The sequence below is a fragment of the Papio anubis genome, chromosome 17 (genome assembly GCF_008728515.1).
Source record: "Papio anubis isolate 15944 chromosome 17, Panubis1.0, whole genome shotgun sequence".
NCBI lineage: Eukaryota > Metazoa > Chordata > Mammalia > Primates > Cercopithecidae > Papio > Papio anubis.
The window spans coordinates 445,803-471,083 of NC_044992.1; the positions used below are offsets into that span (position 1 = coordinate 445,803).

General features: G+C 45.5%; 1 protein-coding gene across 2 annotated transcripts in view; it reads right to left on the bottom strand.

The window, feature by feature from the left end:
• The window catches only part of VPS53 (VPS53 subunit of GARP complex), a 175,328-nt gene that overhangs the window by 135,872 nt on the left and 14,175 nt on the right, over positions 1 to 25,281 (bottom strand). For both annotated transcript variants that reach the window (XM_031657228.1, XM_009189285.2), the window contains exons 2-4: positions 24,332 to 24,412; positions 14,674 to 14,723; positions 12,766 to 12,832 (exon numbers count right to left, since the gene is read on the bottom strand). In XM_031657228.1, the coding sequence (XP_031513088.1) occupies positions 12,766 to 12,832; positions 14,674 to 14,723; positions 24,332 to 24,412 (198 nt within the window). The remainder of the gene's footprint in view (positions 1 to 12,765; positions 12,833 to 14,673; positions 14,724 to 24,331; positions 24,413 to 25,281) is intronic.

The window sequence follows — 25,281 nt, forward strand, 5'->3', positions numbered from 1 at the left end:
AAAAAAAAAAAAAAAAAAAAAAAAAAGAAACCCTGTCCCTACTAAAGAATACAAAAAATTAGCCAGGCGTGGTGGCTCATGCCTGTAATCTCAGCTACTCAGGAGGCTGAGGCAGGAGAATCGCTTGAACCCAGGAGGCGGAGGTTGCTGTGGGCCAAGACTGCACCATTGCACTCCAGCCTGGGGAACAAGAGCGAGACTCTGTTTCAAAAAAAAGGAAAAAAAAAAAAAAGACTAATAAAGGAAAACAGATCCCAAGATCTATACGTATATAAACAAAGAAGTCCTGATGACCGTGGCGTAAAAACTGCCTTGCTTTAGAGACGTGATGAGAGACAGAGAAAACGAAAGACAGACGTGCGCAACACAAACCGTTGGCGTGGAGAAGGGAGGGCAGCGCTGAGTCTTGGAGCCAGGAAGGAAGACAGGAGTTCCAAGCCTGGCTCTTGAAACTAGTGTTGAACAGGCAGCGAAGGCTCCCTGCAGTGACTCAGGCATCAGTTCCTTCTGTTCATTAGAATATGGCATCCAGGCCGGGCACGGTGGCTCACGCCTGCAATCCTAGCACTTCGGGAGGCCGAGGCAGGTGGATCACCTGAGGTTGGGAGTTTGAAACCAGCCTGACCAACCTGGAGAAATCCTTTCTCTACTAAAAATAAAAAAATAGCCGGGCGTGGTGGCGCATGCCTGTAATCCCAGCTACTCAGGAGGCTGAGGCAGGAGAATCGCTTGAACCCAGGAGGCGGAGTCTGCAGCGAGCCGACTGCACTCCAGCCTGGGCAACAGGAACGAAACTCCGTCTCAAAAAAAAAAAAGAATATGGCATCCCAAAATACTTTTCTTTTAAAATAATATACCAACGGCCCCCAACTTGGTATGGTTCAACACAGAATTTTCTTATCATACGATGGTGCAAAGGCGAGAAGCGTTCTGTGGAAACCATACTTTGGGTATCCATCCAACCACTCTGCCGTTCACTTTCTGTATTCAACAGACCACATGAGCTAGTCCACACTTTAGTATAAAATAGGCTCGGTGTTAGACGATTTGCCTCACTGTAGTCTAATGTAAGTGTTCTGAGCATGTAAATTTAAGGCACGGTAGGCTAAGCTATAATATTCAGTAAATCACATGTATTAATACATTTTCAACTTAGGATGTTTCCAACTTATGATGGGTTTATCAGAATAAGAACTTATTCTTAATTGTAAGTTAAGAAGCATGTGTATGATTGAGAAAACTTTGGAAACAGGTGTGGTGGCTTGCACCTGTAATTCTAGCCACTCAGGAAGCTGAGGCAGGAGGATCACTTGAGGCCAGGAGTCCAAGACCAGCTGGAGCAATAAAGGAACATCCATCACTACAAAAAAATTTTAATTAAAAAATTAACCAGACATGGTGACATGCACTTTAGTCCTAGCTACTTGGAAGTCTGAGGTGGGAGAACTGCTTGAGGCCAGGAGTTTGAGACACTGAGCTATGCACTCCACACTCCAGCCTGGATGACGCTGGAGCGAGACCCTGTCTCAACAAAAAAAAAAAAAAAAAAAAAAGAGAGAGAGAGAGAAGAGAAGTGCAGTGGCTCATGCCTGTAATTCCAGCGCTCTGGGAAACGGAGGTGGGAGGATCACTTGAGGCCAGGAGTTCCAAACCAGCCTGGACAACATAGTGAGATTCCATTTCTACAAGAAGTGTTTTAAACCAGCCAGGCATAGTGGTGTGCACCTGTAGTCCTACCTACTTGGGAGGCTGAGGCGGAAGGATCACATGAGCCCAAGAGTTCAAGGCTAGAGTGAGCTATGATCCTGCCACTACATTCCAGCCTGGATGACAGAGTGAGACCCCATCTCTAAGAAGAAAAAAAAGAATTTGGAAGTCATAAAAACTGGAAATGAAAAAATATATATCTGCAGTCTCAAATTTCAAAAACAATACAAACAATAAATTCTGCTGTCAAGTGGAAGGTTTATTTTAACTCTGGGGTGATCTTGCATGTCACACCAGGCAAACCTCCAATGGAGGTCTTAGGAACACAACAAGAGAAATGAAGCTTTGGCCACCACTGTTGCCACAGCAGATGTTCTGGGCTGAAGGTAAGCTGTGCTGCCATTTTTATTCACAGAGAACAGCACACTGAAGGCAGTAAGGGGTCCGGGATAATTCAGAGCCAGTAAACCTGGAGGTGCTTTAGAGCAGAGCAGTGGGGATGGGAAGGAGCTGATGGAGCTGATGGAAAAGCCACAGGAACTTGACAAATACCTAGATGCCCAGAACTAGGAACACTGAAATTCCAGTGGATCCTGTATCAGCAGCACTGGTGTTCCTGCCGTTTACTAAACATGAGTGAGCCCAATATTGTGCAAGGTGTCTTAAAATACATTTATTCTAGCCCAGGTGTGGGGGCTCACGCCTGTAGTCCCAGCACTTTGGGAGACTGAGGCGGGCGGATCACCTGAGATCAGGAGTTCAAGACCAGCCTGGCCAACATGGTGAAACCTCGTCTCTACTAAAAATATAAAACTTAGCCGGGCGTGGTAGTGGGCGCCTATAAACTCAGCTACTCGGGAGGCTGAGGCAGGAAGAATCACTTGAACCCGGGAGATGGAACTTGCAGTGAGCTGAGATCGTAATGCTGCACCCCAGCCTGGGTGTCAGAGCGGGACTCCATCTCAAAAAAAAAAAAAAAAAAAAAAAAAAAAGGCCAGGCGCAGTGGCTCACGCCTGTAATCCCAGCACTTTGGGAAGCCGAGGCAGGTGGATCACGAGGTCAGGAGATTGAGACCATCCTGGCCAACATGGTGAAACCCCGTCTCTACTAAAATACAAAAAATTAGCCTGGTGTGGTGGCACATGCCTATATAGTCCCAGCTACTTGGGAGGCTGAGGCAGGGGAATCGCTTGAACCCGAGAGGCAGAGGTTGCAGCGAGCCGAGATCGTACCACTGCACTCCAGCTTAGAGAGAGAGCAAGACTCCGTCCCCAAAAAACAAACAAACAAAAAAGATGAGCATGGTGGCAAGTGCCTGTGGTTCCAGCTACTCGGGAGACTGAAGTGAGAGGATCACTTGAGCCCAGGAGGTTGAGGCTGCAGCGAGCTGTGATTGCACCACTGCACTCTAGCCTGGGCAACAAAGTTAAGACCCTGTTTCAAAAATAAATACATAAAGAAAAAATTAAATAAGTAGATAAATAAAATAAAGTATATTAATTCTAATCCCCCCTAACCCTGAGGCAGGTATTATTATCTCCATGTCACAGATGAAAAGTTAAGTGTCTTGTCCAAGGTCACACAGACAACAGCAGAGACAAAATTTAAATTCAAAGCTCAAACTTTTTTCACTTTACCAGGATGCCATGTACCAATGTTACATGACTGAAAATATCTAATTACTCCAGTCCTTAGAGGATTCAAATAAAATGCCCAATCCTCCATTGTACATAGAGGAGAGGAAATAGAGCTATTTGGATTCCTTACAGCTTTTCTAAAAATGAGGGATTTTAGAGGACACATGGCAAAGTGTTCCAAATATGCCGCAGACATGTGTCCCTGCCAAAGCAGCACTATCAAGCTGACACGGTTTGGCTGTGTCCCCACCCAAATCCCGTCTTGAACTGTTGTTCCCCAAAGCCCTCCACGTCGTAGGAGGGACCTGGTGGGAAGTCACTGAATCACAGGGTGGTTTCTCCCATTCCACTCACGTGACAGTAACTTCTCACAAGATCTGATGGTTTTATAAGAGGCTTCCCCCTTCGCTCAGCTCTCATTCTTCCTCTCTCCTGCCACCTTGTGAGGAAGGATGGGTTTGCTTCCCTTTCCACCATGTTGGAAGTTGCCTGAGGCATCCCCAGCCAAGCAGAACTGTGAGTCAACTAAACCTTTTTCCTTTATAAATTACCCCGTCTAAGGTACTTCTTCATAGCAGTGTGAGAACAGACTAATACACAAGGCTCGTGTGCAATAAACAGGATGAAGAATGGTAGTGAGACCAAACCCAGTTGCACTACATTGTTAAACAATTAAGGGACATTTTATGAGTCCTCGCCTCCACTACAATCAACAGCACTCTAGAAGCAGGCAAAATGAACAGTCGCCAGCCCTGCCTCAACTACAATCAGCAGCACACTAGAAGCAGGCAAAATGAACAGTTGCCGGCCCCGCCACAACTACAATCAGCAGCACACTAGAAGCAGGCAAAATGAACAGTCGCCGGATTCAACTTGACAAAGGCAAGCCAACCTTGACCTCTGCACTAGATGTAAGAAATCCTGGTTGGGAAATGACTGTGAGCCCGAATGAAAACTCTGCCCCTACAAAAGGCTTTTCTAACAACCCGAGTCCAGGGCTGCCACACAGATCATGGTGTTGACGGCACTCCCAGGTCATGCCCAAACCACAGCAATTCCTGAAGTTTAGTGTTATTTGAAGACACACTGAAAAGTACAACGCAAAAAATAGTAACTGAAAAGAAACAAAAACCGTCCAGCCATTCTTGGCCACTAGTGGGAAACTTTGAGGCCATGCTTTAAAAGCTCAGTCATCTCAGCTGTGATACGTTCCAGCAGAAGGAAGCAAGGAGCAACTGCCATTTTTTTCCAAACTCTTTGTGGTCCCTTTAATACTAATACCATTCATTTTCTTCCATTTCTGTCAATCGATGGGCTTCGTTTTCCTCCCGAGAGAATGAGAGAAAGGACCAATTTAAAATGATGGAGGATAAGAATATAAAGTCTCCTTCTAGCGAGCTGACAATGACAAATTCAAAATCCCACATAACGAAGATCGATGCCATGCTGGGAAGTCAGTCTTGGAGAGCAGTTATTTTTGTTCTTTGCACTTGAGGCAGGGTCCCCAGGCTGCAGTGCAGTGGAGCCACCACAGATTTGCTGTAGCCTCAAGCCCCTATAATCCCCCACCTCAAACTCCTGAGTAGCCAGGACTCTAGGTTTGTGTCACCATGCTGGACTAATTTTTTTTTTTTTTTTGAGATGGAGTCTCACTCTGTCACCCAGGCTGCAGTGCAGTGGCGCCATCTCAGCTCACTGCAACCTCCACCTCCCGGGTTCAAGTGGTTCTCCAGCCTCAGCCTCCTGAGTAGCTGGGACTAAGGGCACACACCACTGCATCCGGCTAATTTTTGTATTTTGAGTAAAGTCCAGGTTTCACAATGTTGGCCAGGCTGGTCTTGAACTCCTGATCCCGGGTGATCCGCCCACCTCCACCTCCCAAAGTGTTGGGATTACAGGCGTAAGCTACCAAGCCCAGCCTATTTTTGTTCTAATGCTTGAATTGCATAATATGCTAATTTTGAGGAAGAAAAGCAAGGAACACTTTCTCCTTGGAAGGCAATGTACTTTGCTGCTTTAGTTCATAAATCTTTATATCTCTATGTAACAGTGAAGAAGGCAAGTATTAATAGCCTCCTTTTTTGGTGAAAATCAAGACATGGAAAGAAGAAGAAACACAGCCCCTGACGACATGCACGGACAGGCAGAAATCCTATGTTGTGGGTCTGGCACTTTGCGCTGAAGTGAGGAGGAAGAAAGAACAGGAAGCCTCCGACGGCACGTCACACGGCTCCGAATCCACCCCATTCCGCCTTTGCATCTACAGCTTGAATGAAGACACAGAAGGCATGTCTGGCAAATCTGCTAATGACAAAGTGGGAGGTCATCAAGGTTCCCAAAGGTCCTGATGGGATAAACAATCGAGCAGAACTAGTGGGATGAACGAAGGCTGAGACACACACAGTCTGACAATTTCAAACAATCTCTTGCACAAACAGAGGTGGAGAAAGTTTAGATGAAAGTCATATGAAGAAAGGCCTGGGACAGTACTGCTCACAGACGTGTTTTGTTTGGCCTTTGCAGTGTTTGGCCTTCACAGTGTTCGTGAAAAACACTAAGCCAATGGTTAACAATTGTGAGAGTCACATGAAAATCCGGATTTCCGGCTTCTCTTAAAAAACTGATAGATTTGGCAGTTCCAGGTCTGCATTCAGACATGACAACAGCTGGTTAGAATTCACCTGTGACCATCCCCTCAGGACAGGGCATTCACTCCCCTGGATGTATCCGGATACACACTAGCCTGCTTACACCATTTAGGTTACTTTCCTAGCTCTGTGGACATCTGTTTGCAACTCTTGACCTGGGGGTTTCAGGTGACTGCCAACTCAATAGAAGCCAACCATGTAATACAGCTGCCAAAAATCTCAGCAAATCCTAGGTAATGGAAGAACAGTGTCTAAAATCAAAATTCTCACCAAATCCAAGGTAATGGAAGAACAGTGTCTACAACTGGTGGCCCTTAAGTTTTGAAGAGTCATAGACTCCTTAGGAAATCTAGAAAAATCAGTAAGTTTTCCTCTCATAAATATGTCTAGACGTACAAAAATTTACAGTTAATTTCAGGGAGTTGACAGACACTCTGAACCCCCAGTCCCTAAGTTAATGAGCTCAGCCCAGAACAAGGAGGTCGACGGTCTCATTGTATGTTGACACAGCACGTCCGCTCCTGGGAGTCACATTTTAAGAGGGAGGCCGACAAACAGCTATCAAGAGCAAGGATGATAAAGGGTCTGGAGATTACATTATAAAGAAACTAAGAATGGTTAGCCTAGAAAAGGGAACACTTAGGAACATAACATCCATTTTCGATTTCAGAAGCTGTAGTAAGGAAAAGGGATTAGGCTTACACCCGTCCAGCTGGCAGAACTAAGATCAACAAGCAGTTACAATGAAGTCTATTTCACTATTTCACTTCAGTCTAAGAAAGGAGTTTCTCATAACTAAAGCCGTAAAACTGAATTAGTCTGTCCTGCGGACCCACAAAGTAGCAACCTCCCCATCATTGAAAGTATCCAAGCTTCTGCAGGATAAGGAAATGTCAGAGATGTAATGCAAAGGACTCCTGACCTGGGTGGAAGATTGTACTATAATTACCTAATCCTTCTTCCAAAGCGAAGGAGTGAGCAATACAGCACCGCTTCCTTATCAGCAGTTCACTTTCTGAGGTTTTAGCTACCTGTAGTGGACTGTGGTCCAAAAATATTAAATGGAAAATTCCAGAAAAAGACAATTAGTAACTTTCTAATTATGTGCCATTCTGAGTAACGTGATAAAATCTTACACCACTCAATTCTGTCCTGACCAGGTCACAAATCATTCCCCCGCCCAGAACATCCACGCTGAATACAGAACCTGTCTATCAGTCACTCAGCAGCCATCTCGGCTATTACATACAGCTCCAAATCACAAGAGGACTGATGCTGGAATACTGTCATAATTGTGCTACTTTATTTTTAGTTATTGTGGTTAATCTCTTACTGTGCCTAATTTGCATACTAAAATTTATCACAGGTGTGTATACATAGGAAAAAATACAGTATATATATAGTTTGCTACTCTCTGGGTTTCAGGTATCCACTGGGGGTCTTGGAATGTATCCCCCACAGATAAGTGGGGACGACTTGTAATAATTCTCTTCTCCTCCCAAACCTTACTCTTATTCTGATCAAAGAAACAGCTACATTGCAGCCAGGCTCCACTGAAGAGACAGAAACGCGGTGGCTGATCCTCTCCCGTGAGTCTGAGAGCTTACTGACAACTGGTCAACATTTGGCCACTCTTGAAACTTCCCACTGCTGGCTTTTTCCTCCTCTAATCCGCCCCTCTATTCACCGCTCTTTCACCCACATTCAGGCCATCCATTTTAATTCTTGGGAAGCTGCCTAAATTTCATAGCATATCACATCACATACTTGTTGAACCAACTCATCCACAAAGTTTCAAACATGTGGGCATTTAATTAAAGCTTTTGACTGATGATTTCAACAGATAAAAATGGGGAAGATTCAGTGCCATATAAACTTTGTAAGAGCATCATCATCCAGTTAGCAGAGGTTACAGACTAGACCAGTTCAAGCCGGCCCACAGAGGAGGTGGTCAAAAACCAAAGACTCTCCAAATGTTTAGCAGAATTTATCCAAGCGGCTGGTATTTCAGAAACTTCAAGAAGCTCAAGAAATGACCTAATTATGTCTTCAATATTTAAATCATTCCTTACCCCCAAATAATTTTTGAGTCAAAAACATTGCTTTTCAAAAGGAACTTTTCTGCTAAAAATGTCAATTAAGACACCATGAACGTGAAGTAAACACTTTCCCCTTATTTACAGATTAAGAAGCACATCTAGCTGGGCGTGGTGGCTCACGCCTGTACCCAGCACTTTGGGAGGCTGAGGCGGGTGGACCATGAGGTCAGGAGTTTGAGACCAGCCTGACCAATATGGTGAAACCCTGTCTCTACTAAAAATGCAAAAATTAGCTGGGCATGGTGGCATGCGCCTGTAATCCCAGCACTTTGGGAGGCCAAGGTGGGCGGACCATGAGGTCAGGAGTTTGAGACCAGCCTGACCAACATGGTGAAACCCCATCTCTACTAAAAATACAAAAATGAGCCGGGTGTGGTGGTGTGCGCCTGTAATCCCAGCTACTCAGGAGGCTGAGGCAGGAGAATCGCTTGAACCCGGGAAGTGGAGGTTACAGTGAGCCGAGATCACACCACTACACTATACCCTGGGTGACAGAGGAAGACTCTGTCTCAAAAAAAAAATAAAGAAGCAAAAAGCAATCTAGGCTGGGCATAGTGGCTCATGCCTATAATCTCAGCATTTTGGAAGGCCGAGGCAGGAGGATCACTTCAGGCCAGGAGTTCAAGACCAGCCTGGGCAACACAGCAAGAACCCATCTCTACCAAAACTAAAAAATAAAAAATAGCTGTATGTGGTGGCGCAGGCCTGTAGTCCCAGCTACTTCGGAGGCTGAGGTGGGAGAATCACTTGGGCCCAGGAGTTCAAGGTTACCGTGAACAATGATTGCACTCCAGCCTGAGCAACAGGGCAGGACCCTGTCCTTAAAATAATAATAATAATAAATATAAATTAAAAAGCAGCACATCAGTTCTGGTTAAACACAATCAAGATTAAATTTATAAAAGGAAAACCTCCTTTTGTACATGTTGCCACTCCCTTCTGAGTGTTCTTCAGAAGCTTAGGAAGCAAGTGCTGAAAGCAAACTTCTCTTCTGTTCCAGGGAAGAGGGGAACGTGGGGCCTCTTGACCTATAAAACTCAGTATGTTGGAACATCCATAATTCCACCAAGTCTGCGCCAGTCAAACAGACTCCTTTTAGCAAACCAGCCAGCCAGGGCTGGAGACCAAGGCGTTCATCCCTAGGAGCTGACAAGGACAGGACCCAAGAGCTCCTTGGAAAAAAAAAAAAAGCTTCTACTTCAGTATGCATTACAAACTGCTGGAAAAGACAGATGGGGGCATGACAGGAAAAGCAATTATTTCTTCTGGGCTTCCTTTCTGTCTGGATTCTAAGGAGACGAATACAAAATTCCATCACAGATTGAAATGCTATCTAAACATTCTTGGAAATGTGGTCCTGCTCTCTGAAATACGACCTGCTCTGCCGCGGCAGCCTGCAACCCATCAACATGGGACGGGGGAGAACGCCACATTCCGCCGACTGTCTAATTCGGGTCTGACTCTGCAATACTGCTAGCTTGCAAGAGTCCAGAACCACAGGATGAAACGTAAATAACTAAAAGATATACATCTATTATACACAGCATGACCCAACAAAAGATGCTGATGAATCACTCGCTACTTTCACATTCTTGAAATTTTAAACATCTATGACTCCTGTATTTTAAGACTTCTAGTGAGCCATTCTAAATGTAAGCTCAACCACACTGAACAAGTAGTGTGACTATTCCCAACAGTAGCAAGTGGGGACTCTTCACGCACAAAGCCAGTTTTAAATCACTTTTAAGGAACACCCACTTGCTCATCAAAATGATGTTTTTATGATAAAATGTTTTTGTTTATAATTAATAAACAATCTTAGACAAAATATCCAATATACTTGCATAAAATGTTGGCGGGGGGGTTTGCTGTTGTTTTTGGAGATGGGTTCTCACTCTGCCACCCAGGCTGGAGTGCAGCGGCACCATTACAGCTCACTGAAGCTTGTACCACCATATCCAGCTAATTCTTTTACCTTTCTGCGGAGACGAGTATTGCTATGTTGCCCAGGCTGGTCTCAAACTCCTGGCCTCAAGTCATCCTCCTGCCTAGGCATCCCGAAGTGTTGGGATTACAAGCAAGAGCCATTGTGCCCAGCTCAGCTGAATAAAATGTTATTGCACGTGGCCTATGTGTAGTGAAATACAAAGATGACAAAGACACAGCTCTTACCTTCCAGGAGCTTATAAACATCAAAGGGATGAGATTTGTTCCAGGAGCTTATAAACATCAAAGGGATGAGATTTGTTCTCTAGTAAGTCAAGGGAGACCCCAAAAGCCAAATGAAAAGTACAAGAATAGGGCTGTGGGATTTATGGAGAAAGGATATCAAGTGACACTAGAATCTATTTTCTCCTCTGTAAAATGAGGGGAGTGGCCCAGATGAGTTTTAAATCCTTTCTAATTCAAAATTCTGATTCCTTAATGTATTCAGATGAAGTCGACAGAAAACGTTGTCAAGAAACTAGTATCCGAGCTGGCCCTTGGATGGGTAAGATTGGGAAATGCAGCTGCTGAAAGAGATAGAAGGAAAAGCATTTCAAGCACAAAAGAGTCTAGAAGCACAGGTCCAGACAGCACAGGCGTGCTCGTGGAGCACAGAGTCTTCGGTGCAGACAGAATACAACAGGAGGCAAAACTGGAAACGGAGACCAGAATTTTGAATGCCAAGCAAACGAATTTGAATTTTTTTCTTTCTTTCTTTTTTTATTATTATTATTTTTTTAAACAGAGTCTCACTCTGTTTCCCAGGCCAGAGTGCGGTGGTGTGATCATGGCACATTACAGCCTCGAACTCCCTGGCTCAGCTGATCTTCCTGTCTCAGCCTCCTCAGTAGCTGGCTACAGGCACAGGCCACCACCATGCCCAGCTAATTTTGTACTTTTTGTAGAGACGGGGTTTTGTCATGTTGCCCAGGATGGCCTTGAACTCCTAGGCTCAAGTGATCTCCCCGCCTCTGCCTCCCAAAGTGTGGGGACTGCAGGTGTGGGCCACCATGCCTGGCCTTGGATTTCATTTGGTGGTCAGAGCTAACGCGGTGTCTGAAGAGGCAGACACTACGACCAAACACAGACTAGGACAGCTAAGCAGCAGAGTGCAGCTGGAGGGCTTGAGGCCACCCGGTCCCTCTGCAGGACCCCTCTGCAGGTCCCATTTACACAGGCCTCATCTGCCGAAGAAACCATGCTTCATGTAATACAGAAAAGACGAGGGAACAAGACCTTGACAGACAAGACGAGGGAACGAGGACTGAAAACCATGCAAGAGTCCAGAAAACAGGAACACTTCTAGGAACCCAATGTGTCTACACACAAATTCTGAAGATGACAAGAAGGCCAACTACTCACAAACAGGCCAAAGGAAACTGGCTATCACATGGAAAGTGACTATGAAGTGGAAAAAAAAGTGATATAATGTAGCAAAAACAGACAGATGGGAAAACTACAGATGTAAAAGAAAGAGACTCCTAACATCTGTAAACGACTAGCAGAGGAAACAGAATTATCAGAGATCTGGAAATCTCAGCACAGGATTATCCTCCTCCCACTCCAAATCTGGGCAGCAGGATGGACATTTGTAGAAATTAGCTGTCCTAAAAAATGTCCAAGAGGAGAAAGCACAGCACTGAAGTGACTGCAAAGGTGCAGTCCTGACCTGAGTTAGTGCTGGGAAGGGAGGACAGGACGTCCTCCCTTAGGCGAGAGAGGACGGCTAGAAAGGCACGCTCAGCACTTCCATTCAGACAGCCGTTCTGAAATACAACACCTCAACAGAAGAACAGAATCGAATGAAAAGGGAAATGGTTCACAGGTAGCATCTGGCCCCTCAAGTATTAAAGAGTATCTCCCCCCACACACCCTTTTCCCTATTCCCTCCAACAGCCTCCTCAACCAGATCCAATAGACTTCCAAAACTTCTTTTTTTTTTTTGAGACAGTCTCACCCCTGTCGTCCGGGCTGGAGTGCAGTAGTACGATCTCGGCTCACTGCCACCTCTGGCTCCCGGGTTCAAGTGACTCATGCCCCAGCCTCCTGAGTAGCCCGGATTAGAGGAGCGCACCACCACACCCAGCTAATTTTTGTATTTTTAGTAGAGACAGGGTTTCGCCATGTTGGCCAGGCTGATCTCAAACTCCTGGCCTCAAGTGATCCACCTGCCTCAGCCTCCCAAAGTGCTGGGATTACAGGAGTGAGCCACTGTGCCCAACCAACTTGTAAACTTTTTAAATGAATCCTGAGCTACCTGCCTGCTGGCAAAGTGAGGTGCGAGGAAATCATAACTCTGTCAGGTTACCATCTTTTGCGGTTCCAAGAGTAATAGCAAAACCCCAACAACTTCGCTGACCAATGCAGCGACCTCCTTCAGCCACAGCCCACAAAATACAAGAGGGCACAAGAGATACCCAACACCAAGGAGAAACACAAGGAAGCTCCCGTGTTCTCGTCTGGCCTCGAGTGAGCGGTGCCACAGTACACAGGCCTGGTCCAAGGGACACTGAGTGACAGCACGTGGCTGCTCTGGGCGCCTGCCCTGCCCTGTCCTGCCATGTATGAAACGGATCAACTGAAAAGTGCTCTGCGGGAACTGCGAGAAGGCACGTCGATGTTTTGGTCATCTGGTTGTCGGGAGAGACTGGGGGAGCACAGGTGATAGGAAGGAATAAGTTACTTACTTGCCGTCCATCCTGCCCCACGTTCGTCTGGCCTCTTACAACAGTTCGAATATTGTCATCCAGTCTCCTAGCAAAACAGTTCAAGGATACAGTCATTCAAATACTCTTTATTCTAGGCTGACCAAAGGAAAAAAATAAAAGAGTAATATATCCATCAACTTCTGCAGACTACACCTAAACGTCCCAAAAACAAAACATGTGTGAGTGACATCAGGAAGGAGGAGGGCAGCCACAGCCGTGTGGGAGGCCAAGCCCAGCGCAGACTGACGCATCGCCTTGTTGTTAGAAATGGCTATTTTCACTTCACAGTCAGAGCTGTCTGAAAAGACTAATAAAACTTGCAGGATTTTTCATGGTGTAAATCAGGAATGACAAAGTTCCTAAACCTTTATGTGAACACGCCAGAGAACTCAAATTACCTCACACACAATCCCTTTCTCAGTCCCCTTATGAGGCCGAAAGAGCCAGGGCGATAGACAGAATCAGTGCTTCCCATTCCAAGCTCTGATCATGCAATCTATGTCTGAGGCAGATCGACGGCTTCCAGCTCCTCTGCCCCCACAGCTCACAATGTTTAATCATGGGTCACCACCGAACCCACCAGCAGATCTGTTAGCTGTTATGTGACCAAAGGATACACATGTAAGCTCATCTTCATGTCTAAGCCTTGGGAATACAAAAACAGGTAAATCCATAAAAACAGGGAAATAAAGCCATTAAAAAGCCAGTAGAAGGACAGACAGAATGGCTTACACCTGTAATCCCAGCACTTTGGGAGGTGGAGGCGGATGGATCACTTGAGGCCAGGTGTTCAAGACCAGCCTGGCCAACACAGTGAAACACTGTCTCTACTACAAATACAAAAACTAGCTGGGCATAGTGGTGCATGCCTGTAATTCCAGCTACTTGGGTGGCTGAGGCTTACGAATTGCTTGAACCTGAGAGGCAGAGATTACAGTGAGCCAAAATCACACCACTGTACTCTAGCCTGGGTGACAGAGCCAGACTCCATCTCAAAAAAAAAAAAAAAAAAAAAAAAATCTAGTAGATGTGGGAGACAGAGGCAGGCAGATCGCTTGAGCTCAGGAGTTCGAGAACAGCCTGGCCAACAAGGCAAAACCCCATCTCTACAAAAAATACAAAAATTAGTGAAGTGCGGTGGTGTGCACCTGTAGTCCCAGCTACTTGGGAGGCTGAGGTGGGAGGATCGCTTGAGCCCAGGAGTTCAAGGCTGCAGTGAGCTGTAACTGCACCACTGCACTCCAGCCTGGGGCACAGAGTAAGACTTTGTTTCAAAAAATAAAAATAAACTGAAAAAAAGAAAAAAAAAATCTATCAGAAAAGCTTTTGCCTCCTTCTATAATTACAAAAGCTGCTTTGAATAGCCTCTGTCACAGCTTCCTTCCTTTTGTATGAATAATTGAAGACTGGCCAAAAATTGAGTTCCTTGCCACAAAGTTCATACGGATAAAAGAATTATATGACCAGGTGTAGTGGCTCCAGCCTGTAATCCCAGCACTTTGGGAGGCCAAGGCCGGTGGATCACTTGAGGTCAGGAGTTCAAGACCAGCCTGACCAACATGGTTAAACCCCGTCTCTACTGAAAATACAAAATTTGCCAGGCATGTAATCCCAGCTACTCGGGAGGCTGAGGCAGGACAATGACTTGAACCTGGGAGGTGGAAGTTGCAGTGAGCCAAGATCGCACCACTGCACTCCAGCCTGGGCAATGAGCAAAAATCTGTCTCAAAAATAAATAAATAAATGAAAATTTAAAAAAGGAACTATATTACCATCTATGACAAACTTGAGATTCCAGTGCTCTCACAGAAAAATGTGATCCACAATGTGATTAACTAAATTAACATACTTTTCATTAATGATGAACAATCACACAATGTTACGTACCTTATTTTCAGCCTAATTTTGTTCACGACTTCGTCTATGTTCGCCAGAGACTACAATAAAGAAGAAAGAGTGCCCAGCTGTTAGTCCACTTCCTGGAATTCCTCTTTCCCAGGGAAATGATGTGCTCTAACAGCTACTTATGAAAGCTCAAAAACTTTAATCACGTGGTATGAGCTCTGCTTTAAAAAAGTAAAGCAGTAGTTGGAAGGTACTGGCAAATCTAGCCCAGCCCCTGTTTTCTGTCAATAAAGTTTTATTGGAACACAGCCGCGCCCATTCACGTGCGTCCTGCCTCCGGCTGCTCTTGAGCGACAGTGGCGGTAGGCAGTTGTGAAAGACACTGTAGAGCCGCAAAGCCTAGAATATTCACTACCTGGACCTTTGTAGAAAAGTTTGCTGACCCGGGGTATATGTGATTGTGACAAATTCATGTAACAAAATACAGCAACGAAAATGAATGAACACACACCACCATGGATAAACATTACTAACGGAACGGGGCACACAAAAAGCCGGACGCAAGAGGACATAGGATACGATTTCACTAACACAATTCTCCTGTGTTAGAAGCCAGGACTGTGGTTATCTCTGGGGGAAGGCAGTGACAGTGAAGACGCAAGGAAAGGCCTTCTGAAGTTTTTTTAAATGGTTTATTTCTTGATATGGGTGGCGGTGACATGGCTATGTTTATTTTGTGAAAATTCATCAATTTGTACCCTTAATATTTGTGTACTCCTCTGTATTATGTTATACTTTAATAAATACACAAATTTATTTTTTAGTATATAGATTCATTAGAAAAAAGTCTGGAAGGATAAATAGGAGTAGTTGTAATCTATTAGTAGTTGCAGCATTCGTAGCTATAATCTATCAACTATGTATTACAATACGAAAAGAAGGGATTTCAAATTTTGCTTCTTGGGCTGGGTGCAGTGGCTCATGCCTGTAATCCCAGCACTTTGGGAGGCTGAGGTGGGCAGATCACCTGAGGTCAGGAGTTTGAGACCAGCCTGACCATCATGGCGAAACCCCATCTCTACTGAAAATACAAAAAAAAAAAAAAAAAAAAAAATTAGCCAGGCGTGGTGGAGGGCACCTGTTATCCCAACTACTCAAGAGGCTGAAGCAGGAGAATCGCTTGAACCCAGGAGGCGGAGGCTGCAATGAGCTGAGATCAGGCTGTTGCACTCCCGCCTGGGCAACAAGAGCAAAACTCCTTCTCAAAAAAAAATAAAAAAGGTCTTCTTTTTGTCTGTATTTTATAATTATTGACTATGCACTAGTACTGTGACTATAATAAAGCTTATTATAATGACAAAACAAAGGGATCACTTCTGACCTTAGAGATGAGAAAATGTGAGGAAATGGTGCCCCCTAATGGACGAGATGAGGTACAATTTTACAGTACTATTTTAATTCTAGTTTTCAAAATACAATTTAACAAATCCTCTTTCTCTCTCCCTTAACAAATATTTTATCTCAGAAGGAATTAGGGATATTGCAGGAAATATGCTTATAAATCACTTCTGGCTACCTCTGAGGGGAGGAGGCGGCTAGGTGCCTTCCAGGAGCAGGTCTGGTAAGAGAAATGGGCCCTGAGTGCTTGAGATGTCAGACTGGGTCATCACAGCTCATCTTACTGTGCTGACTAAGCCAACAGTTACTCAGAATTTTCAGAAATCCAAGACCAGCTTGAGGTAAAAATGAATCTCAGGCTGGGCGTGATGGCTCATGCCTGTAATCCCAGCACTTTGGGAGGCTAAGGTGGGAGGATCACTCAAACCCAGGAATTCAAGACCAGCCCAGACAGACCCCATCTCTCCAAAAAATAAAAAAGTTAGCCAGGCGTGGTGGCGGGTGCCTGTAGTCCCAGGTACTCAGGAGGCTGAGGTGGGAGGATCACTTGAGCCCAGAAGGTCGAGGCTGCAGTGAGCCATGTTTGCACCACTGCACTCCAGCCTGGGTTAAACAGCCCTGTCTCAAAAAAAAAAAAAAAAAAAAAAAAAAAAGAATCTTAAACAAGAGAAATTAATTTATATATAATTAATATATACCTATATTTTTGTGTGTGATGGAGACTAGCTGTCACAAGGCTGGAGAGCAACGGCACGATCTCAGCTCACTGCCAGACTCCCTGGTTCATGCCATTCTCCTGCCTCAGCCTCCCGAGTAGCTGGGATTACAGGCATGTCCCACCAGGCCCAGTTAATTTTTGTATTTTTAGTAGAGATGGGGTTTCACCATGTTAGCCAGGATGGTCTCGATCTCCTGACCTCGTGATCTGCCCGCCTTGGCCTCCCAAAGTGCTGGGATTACAGGCATGAGCCACTGTGCCTGGTCAAGAGGAAAATATTTCTAATATCATTTTATGATAGCAAGTATTTTTATAATATCAAATAGCCCAGCTTTAAGATGGCAGCTCCCTCTGTCACCTAGGCTGGACTGCCGTGGTGCTTACTGTAACCTCAAACTCCTGGGCTCAAGCAATCCTCCCACCCCAGCCTCCTGAGTGGCTGGGAACACAGGTATGTGCACGAAGCTTGGCTAATTTTCCTATTTTGTTATAGACACAGGGTCTTGCTATGTTGCCCAAGCTGACCTTGAATTCCTGGCTTCAAGCAACGCTCCCACTTTGGCCTCCCAAAGCCCTGGGATTACAGGCATGAGGCAGCGCACCTGGCCCTATAATATCATTTTTATAATATAATCAATGTAACTATTAAAAAGAACAGAGGCCGGGTGTGGAGGCTTATGTCTGTCCTTTGGGAGGCTGAGGTGGGTGGACTGCTTGAGCCCAAGAGTTAGAGACCAAACTGGACAACACGGTGAAACTCCGTCTCCACAAAAAATAGAAAAATTAGCCAGTGTGGTGGCACATGCCTGTAGTACAAGCTACTTATGAGGCTGAGGAGAGAAGACTGATTGAGCCTGGGAGTTGCAGGGCACAGTGAGCTGTGATGGAGCCACTGCACTGCAGCCTGGAAGATGAGTGAGAATCTCAAAAAGAAAAAATAAATAAAAATAAAAATAGGCCGGGCGTGGTGGCTCACGCCTGTAATCCCAGCACTTTGCAAAGCCGAGTTGAGCAGATCACAAGGTCAGGAGTTCGAGACCAGCCAGGTCAACATGGCAAAACACCGTCTCTACTAAAAATACAAAAAAAAATTAGCCGGGCGTGGTGGCAGTTGCCTGTAATCCCAGCTACTCGGGAGGTTGAGGCAGAAGAATTGCTTGAACCTGGGAGGCAGAGGTTGCGGGGAGCCGAGATCACACCACTACACTCCAGCCTGGGCAAGAGAGAGACTCCGTCTCAATAAATAAATAAATAAATAAATAAGAAGAGAAAGAAATATCCTAAAGTTATAATATTTGATTATTAGGTGGCCCTTGGGTGACTGTTTTTCCTTCATTTCCAGGCTTTCTGTTGCGGGGGCAAAAGCGAAAGGCTGCCAGCATTTAGTGTGGGTCTCTTAGGCAACAACTGTAGGCACTTCACAGGAATGATTTCCCTCAATCCCCTCTGCCATGCCAGGCACACTTTTCTCCTCTTCAATGTTAAGACTGGGAAATATGAAGCCCCGCGCGGTGGCTCACGCCTGTAATCCCAACACTTTGGGAGGCCGAGGTGGGTGGGTTGCCTAAGCTCAGGAGTTCAAGACCAGCCTGGGCAACCTGGCAAAACCCTGTCTCTACCAAAAATACAAAAAATTACCTGGGCATGCTGGTGCACACCTGTGGTCCCAGCTACTCAGGAGGCTGAGGTGGGAGGATGGCTTGAGACCGGGAGGCAGAGGTTGCAGTGAGCCGAGATCACACCACTACATTCCAACCTGGGTGACAGAGGGGGAACCCGCCTCAAATAAAAAAACACATCACAAATGTGCTCTGAAAGGACAGGTGCTTTGCCTGAAGCTGCAGAGATCCACTTTCTTACTCTATAATCTACCTCTAACGCAATGGTTCTTGACCTAATTTTCCTGCGCCCCAAGACACCCGACAGCTATGACACACCCACTCCCATCAGTTCAGTGTCTGGCTATGACAGCGATCCTCACCAGGGCTGAGGGCCTCTCCTGGAGTTGCGGAAAAGCCCTGTGGGAACGCACATTGGCTGGGCAGAGGGGTTTATCTTAGCTTTGAGAATCACACATCTCGTTTAGTTATAATGTGGCTGTACAGTTTTAATTGTTTAATTTTTAAATGTTTTAGTTATTGAAAAATATTTCCTGATTCTAAAGGTAATTCTTGACAATTAGAGAAAATAAGTCATCTGCACACCACAGTATGACCACAATCAGAATTTTTGCATATTGCCTTCTGCTATGAAACTATCTAGCTATACAAAAATAAACTGGGATAAGCAATTTGGCATCTTTTTTATTATCTTCATTTTTTTAAAGGCATGATCTCATTCTGTCGCCCAGGCTGGAGTACAGTGGCACGATCTCAGCTGACTGCAACTTCCACCTCCCAGGCTCAAGCGATCTTCCTGCCTCAGCGATCCACCCGCCTTGGCCGCCCAAAGTGCTGGGATAGGAGAATAGAGCCGTGAGCCGGACCTTGGGTTTTTTCTCTTAACAACACAGATCCACAGCATTTCTGGGGTCACCAAAAACTCTTTAGAAACCTCCCCATTTCACTCTTTTCTCAAACTTCCTAAGTATGTTAGCTTTATATTAGTTTTTCATAAATTTCATTTAGTTTCCTCTAATCAAACTTCCAAATGATGATTTTCAGTTTAATTAATTAATCAGGAGATTTAAAAGGTTTTCTCGACCACTGTCACCAAACTTGGCTACTATTTAAAGCCCCACAGGCACTCTGCTGCATGGAAAATCCAGGCTCCTCTCAGACCTCCTCGACAGGCTCCAGACAGCCACAGGACACACAAGTACCCACTCTTTAACAGGCTCCAGACAGCCACAGACACACAGGTATCGCCTCCGCTTCTCCTCGACAGGCTCCAGACAGCCACAGACACACAGGTACGTCCGCTCCTCGACAGGCTCCAGACAGCCACAGACACACAGGTACGTCCGCTCCTCGACAGGCTCCAGACAGCCAGACACACAAGTACGTCCGCTCCTTAACAGGCTCCAGACAGCCACAGACACACAGGTACGTCCGCTCCTCGACAGGCTCCAGACAGCCACAGACACACAGGCCCTCAGCCCTCGACAGGCCTTAGACAGCTACACATACACAGGTGTACGTCCGCTCCTCGACAGGCTCCAGACAGCCAGACACACAAGTACGTCCGCTCCTCGACAGGCTCCAGACAGCCAGACACACAAGTACGTCCACTCCTTAACAGGCTCCAGACAGCCACAGACACACAAGTACGTCCACTCAACAGCAATGTATTCTTACCCTCCTCCTCACAGTAACACTAAATTCACTCTTGATACACTGAACTCTACTTTAAACCATGTACACTCATAATTTACAAGTGTTTACTGTAGGTCCATGAGGTATACAGACGGTTTTTGCCCAAGATCTAACACTAGTTAAATTATAAGCTATTCCACTACTTTCTACTACCTTTTCATTAAGATCCACGGGAATCTGGCTTGGTAGATGACCTGCTAAGTGAAACTCTGAGACTACAGAAGTAAAGACAACCCTATTTCACAAATTTCCTGAGTTACTCTAAGAGACGTGACTATACATTAGCATATACACGGGGTACAAGTAGACAAGACAGAGAACTGAATCTGCGGAACGACAAATATCCCGAGTTTTCAGTAGTTTTAAAAAAATACAGCATATACACAAACACCACAAGAGGTGAGAACCTAGTGGTTTCCTACATAATTTTCAAATCTAACACATCTTTTTGTTTTGGTGAATCAACAACTACTATCTTTATCGTAGCTATTCCCAAATGTCTATCTCCAGCTAATTCCTAAAATTCCCCTTTCATACAAAATGATGAGCTATAAAGGCTTTTTGTGAAATCTCAAAAAAGACAATCACACAGTATATCGTCTTTTAAACTTTATTTTAAAAATCAGTATGTCCATTAAAAAAAGTTTGGAAGGATCTGCCAAGATAGTCACAATAATGGGGATCATGAGCTCCACACGCAAATACCCAAGTACTTATTTCCACCCGGATGACCTCAGTATGCTCAAACTCGGGCTCACCCTTACACCCCACTCCAGCCCTACTTGCCACTGAAACCTGCTCTTTCTCCTTACACCCAGTAACTGGGTAAAGCGTAAAGCTGCCAATGCCCACCCAGTCAGCCAAATCTGGCTACCTACAAACCAAAGTTCCAAATCCTTAACTTACGGTCGTGCACAGTGACTCAAATCTGTAATCCTAGCACTCTGAGAGGATGAGGCAGGAGGGTGGCTTGAGGCCAGGAGTTCAAGACCAGTCTGGGCAACACAGCAAAGCCCAGTCTATTAAAAAAAAAATTAAAAATCAGCTGGGGCTGGGCGTGGTGGCTCACGCCTGTAATCCCAACACTTTGGGAGGCCGGGGTGGATGGATCATGAGGTCAGGAGATCAAGACTATCCTGGCCAACATGGTGAAACCCCATCTCTATTAAAAATACAGAAATCAGCTGGGTGTGGTGGTGCGTGCCCGTAATCCTAGTTCCTCAGGAGGCTGAGGCAGGAGAATCACTTGAACCCGGGAGGCAGAGGTTGCAGTGAGCCAAGATCATGCCATTGCACTCCAGCCTGGGGGACAATAACGAGACTTTGTCTCAAAAAAAAAAAAAAAAAAAAAAAAGAAAAAGAAAATCAGTTCTGTGAAAAATATTTGGGCCAGGTGCAGTGGCTCACGCCTGTAATCCCAGCACTTTGGGAGGCCGAGGTGGGAGGATCACATTAGCTCAGGAGTTCGAGACCAGCCTGGGCTTCGTAGTGAGATCTTGTTACTACTAAACAATTTTTAAAATTAGCTGTGTGTGGTGGCATGCGCCTGTAGTACCAGCTACTCAGAAGGCCAATGTGTGGGGAGCACTAGAGCTCAGGAGTTCAAGGCTGCTATGATTGTGCCACTGCACTCCAGCCTGGGCAACAGAGTAACACTCTGTTTTAAAAAAAAGGAAGAAAGAAAAAAAGTATTTCACTGAGAGGCATGTGGTCTCCAAAAAACTGGCGACCATAAGCCTAGAACACAGATCTTCCAGGATCCTTGCTCTCCCTCCTCAGCCTCATCTGTGAGTCTCTATTCACGGTGCACATCCTGTGTCTCCTGTTTCTGCGCCTTGGTCCTATGTTTAGAAGGGCCTTCTGTAGTGTCCAGCCCTACGGGGTCTTGTGTGTTTTCTCTTTGTGTGCGGAGACGAGGGATTATAGAAAGACAGACACGGAACTAAGCAGTAGTAGGAAAGACAGCTGGGCCCAGGGGACCACCACCACCAGTGCGCGGAGTCCAATAGTGGCCTCGAATGCCTGGACGCACTTCTATGGATTGCATACAAGGCAAGGGGGCAGGGAAAGGAGTGTGAGTCATCTCAACTGATGGATAAGGTCAAACAAGTCACATGTCCACGTGACAGGGGGCCCTTCCCTTTGTGGTAGCTGAAGCAGAGAGGGAGGACAGCATACGTCAGCATTTTTTCTATGCACTCATCAGAAAGATCAAAGACTTTAATGCTTTCACTAATTCTGCTACTGCTGTCTTCTAAGAACTTAAAAGGAGGAGCCAGGTGTACAGACGGAACAGGAAAGTGGACCAGGAGCGTGACCATTGAAGCACAGCACCACAGGGGGACATTTAAGCCTCCGGATGACTGCGGGCAGGCCAACTGGTGGAGCAGACTGTTCTCTAATTTCCCCAGGGAAAGGGAGACTCCCTTTCACAGTCCGCTAAGTAACGGGTGCCTTCCCAGGCACTGGCGCTACCACTAGACCAAGGTGCCTTCAAGCGGCCCTTATACAGGCATGACAGAGGCTCTCACTCTTGTCTTCTGGTCACTTCTCACAATGTTCCTTCAGCTCCTAACTCTGTATGGCCTGGTTTTTCCTTGGTTATAATAATGAAACAAAGATTAATACTAAAGACTAATGATTAATAATATCCATATATAATCATCTCTATATCCTATTTCTATTATAACTTTTCTTATTCTAACTATTTCCTTTATCATATTGGAAGAGGTTGTGCCTTCAGTCTCTTCCCTCGGCACCTGTGTTGCTTTCCGCCCATACCTTCCTTCCCTCATCATCCTGGAAGAGACACCTGGCTGCTGGCTCTGTCTAGAATACTGTCCTGCCAGACTGCTGCAAGCTTGACTCCTCCCTGTCCCTCAGGTCTCAGTTTAGAAGGAACCACCTCACAGAGAGCTTCCCGTTAAGCTCCTTTATCTAAAGGACCTCCCGCCCATGCATCACGCTCTGTCAGGGAACCTGCTTGGGATCACAGCCACCATGTTTGATCATCTACAGTGTAGCTGTTGATTTAGTTCTTGTCTTCCTCCCTACACTAGACTCCATGAGACCAAGACCAGACCTGTCATGTTTACATTTCTCCCTGGTTTCTAAAAATAGGACCTGACACTTAGTAGACATTTAATAAATGATGGCTACGTTTTACTGAATGAATACACGAATGAATCTCTCAAGCTCGGCAGACAGGCTACCTCCTCTCTGAAGCTGTCATTTTCCTTGGAAGAACTGGTCTTTGTTTCCTTACTGCACCGTCCCATCGTCACTTCCGGCATTCACCAGCGTCTCCCACCACTTGACCCTGCACACCTCAAGGGCATGGACTGCATCTTATTCATCTCTGTACCCCCAGCACCTGGCACAGTGACTGACAACACATGACAGGCACCTACTGAACAAATGCTGACTGAAGAAATGAAAACTAAGCGGGACTCTCGCTGCCCTTCTCCCAACTCTGCTGCTTCCAGTTCTGGTCTACTCCTCCCCCAAACACCCAAACACCAATTTGGAAAGAAAATCCATCTCTATAGGCAAATCATCGGACAAAAAATAATAAAACATAAAGCCTAAAAATTTGTCTCTTGAGGCTGGGCACAGTGGCTCACACCTGTAATCCCAGCACTTCGGGAGGCTGAGGCGGGTAGATCACGAGGTCAGGAGTTCGAGACCAGCCTGGCCAACATGGTGAAACCCCATCTCTACTAAAAACATAAAAATTAGCCAGGTGTGGTGGTGAGTGCCTATAGTCCCAGCTACTCACAAGGCTGAGGCATGAGAATCGCTTGAACCTGGGAGGCAGAGACTGCAGTGAGCCGAGACCATGCCATTGCACTCCAGCCTGAGTGACAAGAGCAAAACTCCATCTCAAAAAAACTAATAAACAAAAATAAAAATTTACATCTTGAAATAGAGGTGAAAGTGGCTTCATGATTCTGGGCTTCTCCTGCCTGCCTCACCCCCACCTTTCCCTACTACGTTATAAAAATCCCTTCCACTTTCCATTACAACAGAGAATTTGGGAGGACTCTCACAACCTAAGGGTACAATTATTATTAATATGTTCACTATACAATGAATTCCATTCCAACACAGTGTAGCTCACTGCCCCAAGTGGTGACGATGGAGTTTGATTTGAATTTGACTCTCCCTTGTTTATCAAGGGCCGGTAGATGATCTAGTGTAGCACGCAAAGCATGACACCCAGGATGTGCCAGAAGCCGCTGAAAGGAAAGAAACCTGAAACTCTACTTACTTGCTCTGTTGGGAACAGGGTGTTGATATATTCGACAGCATTGAAATCTGCTCGATCTAGAGGGTCCTGGCTTGGAAACACCTATATAGAAAGAGAGGATTATATATAAAAATAGGTAGTACACCGTAAATATATATATATAATTTTAATTTGTCAATTAAAAGGAAAATAAAGGGCCAGGCATAGTGACTCAAACCCGTAATCACAGCACTTTGGGAGGCCAAGGCGGGTGGATCACCTGAGGTCAGTCTCTACTAAAAATACAAACATTAGCTGGGTGTCGTGGTGCACACCTGTAATCCCAGCTACTCAGGAGGCTGAGGCAGGAGAATCACTTGAACCCAGGAGGTGGAGGTTGCATGAGCCAAGATCACACCACTACACTCCAGTCTGGGTGACAGAGCAAGACTCTATCTCAAAATAAAATTAAATAAATAAATAGATAAATAAATAAATAAATAAAAATAAGGCTGGGTGGATCGCCTGAGCTCAGGAGTTGGAGACTGGCCCGGGCAACATGGCGAAACCACATCTCTACAAAAAAAATTAGCTGGGTGCCACGGCACATGCCTGTCGTAGTCCCCGCTACCTGGGAGGCTGGGGTGGGAGGATCACCAGAGCCCAGGAGGTAAAGTTGCAGTGAGCTGAGACTATACCACTGAACTTCAACCTGGGTGACAGGGTGAGATCCTGTCTCAAAAACAGTCCACCTCTGAGAAATATAGCTAACTCCCTAACAACCTGAAGAACATGCAACAAGGAGGATGATACAAGCGGCCAAATTATCTGCTGGACACTGGGTCTCACCAGCTTGATAGAGTTATAACTGTGGGAAGCAACTTCATCTCTGAAGAAGCCTTCCAAAGAAATACAGAGCCAAAGAATCCAAATGTCTTCTAAGACAACTGTTAGAAAAGCTGAAGCCTTCTACCATATCAAGGGGAGGTAGA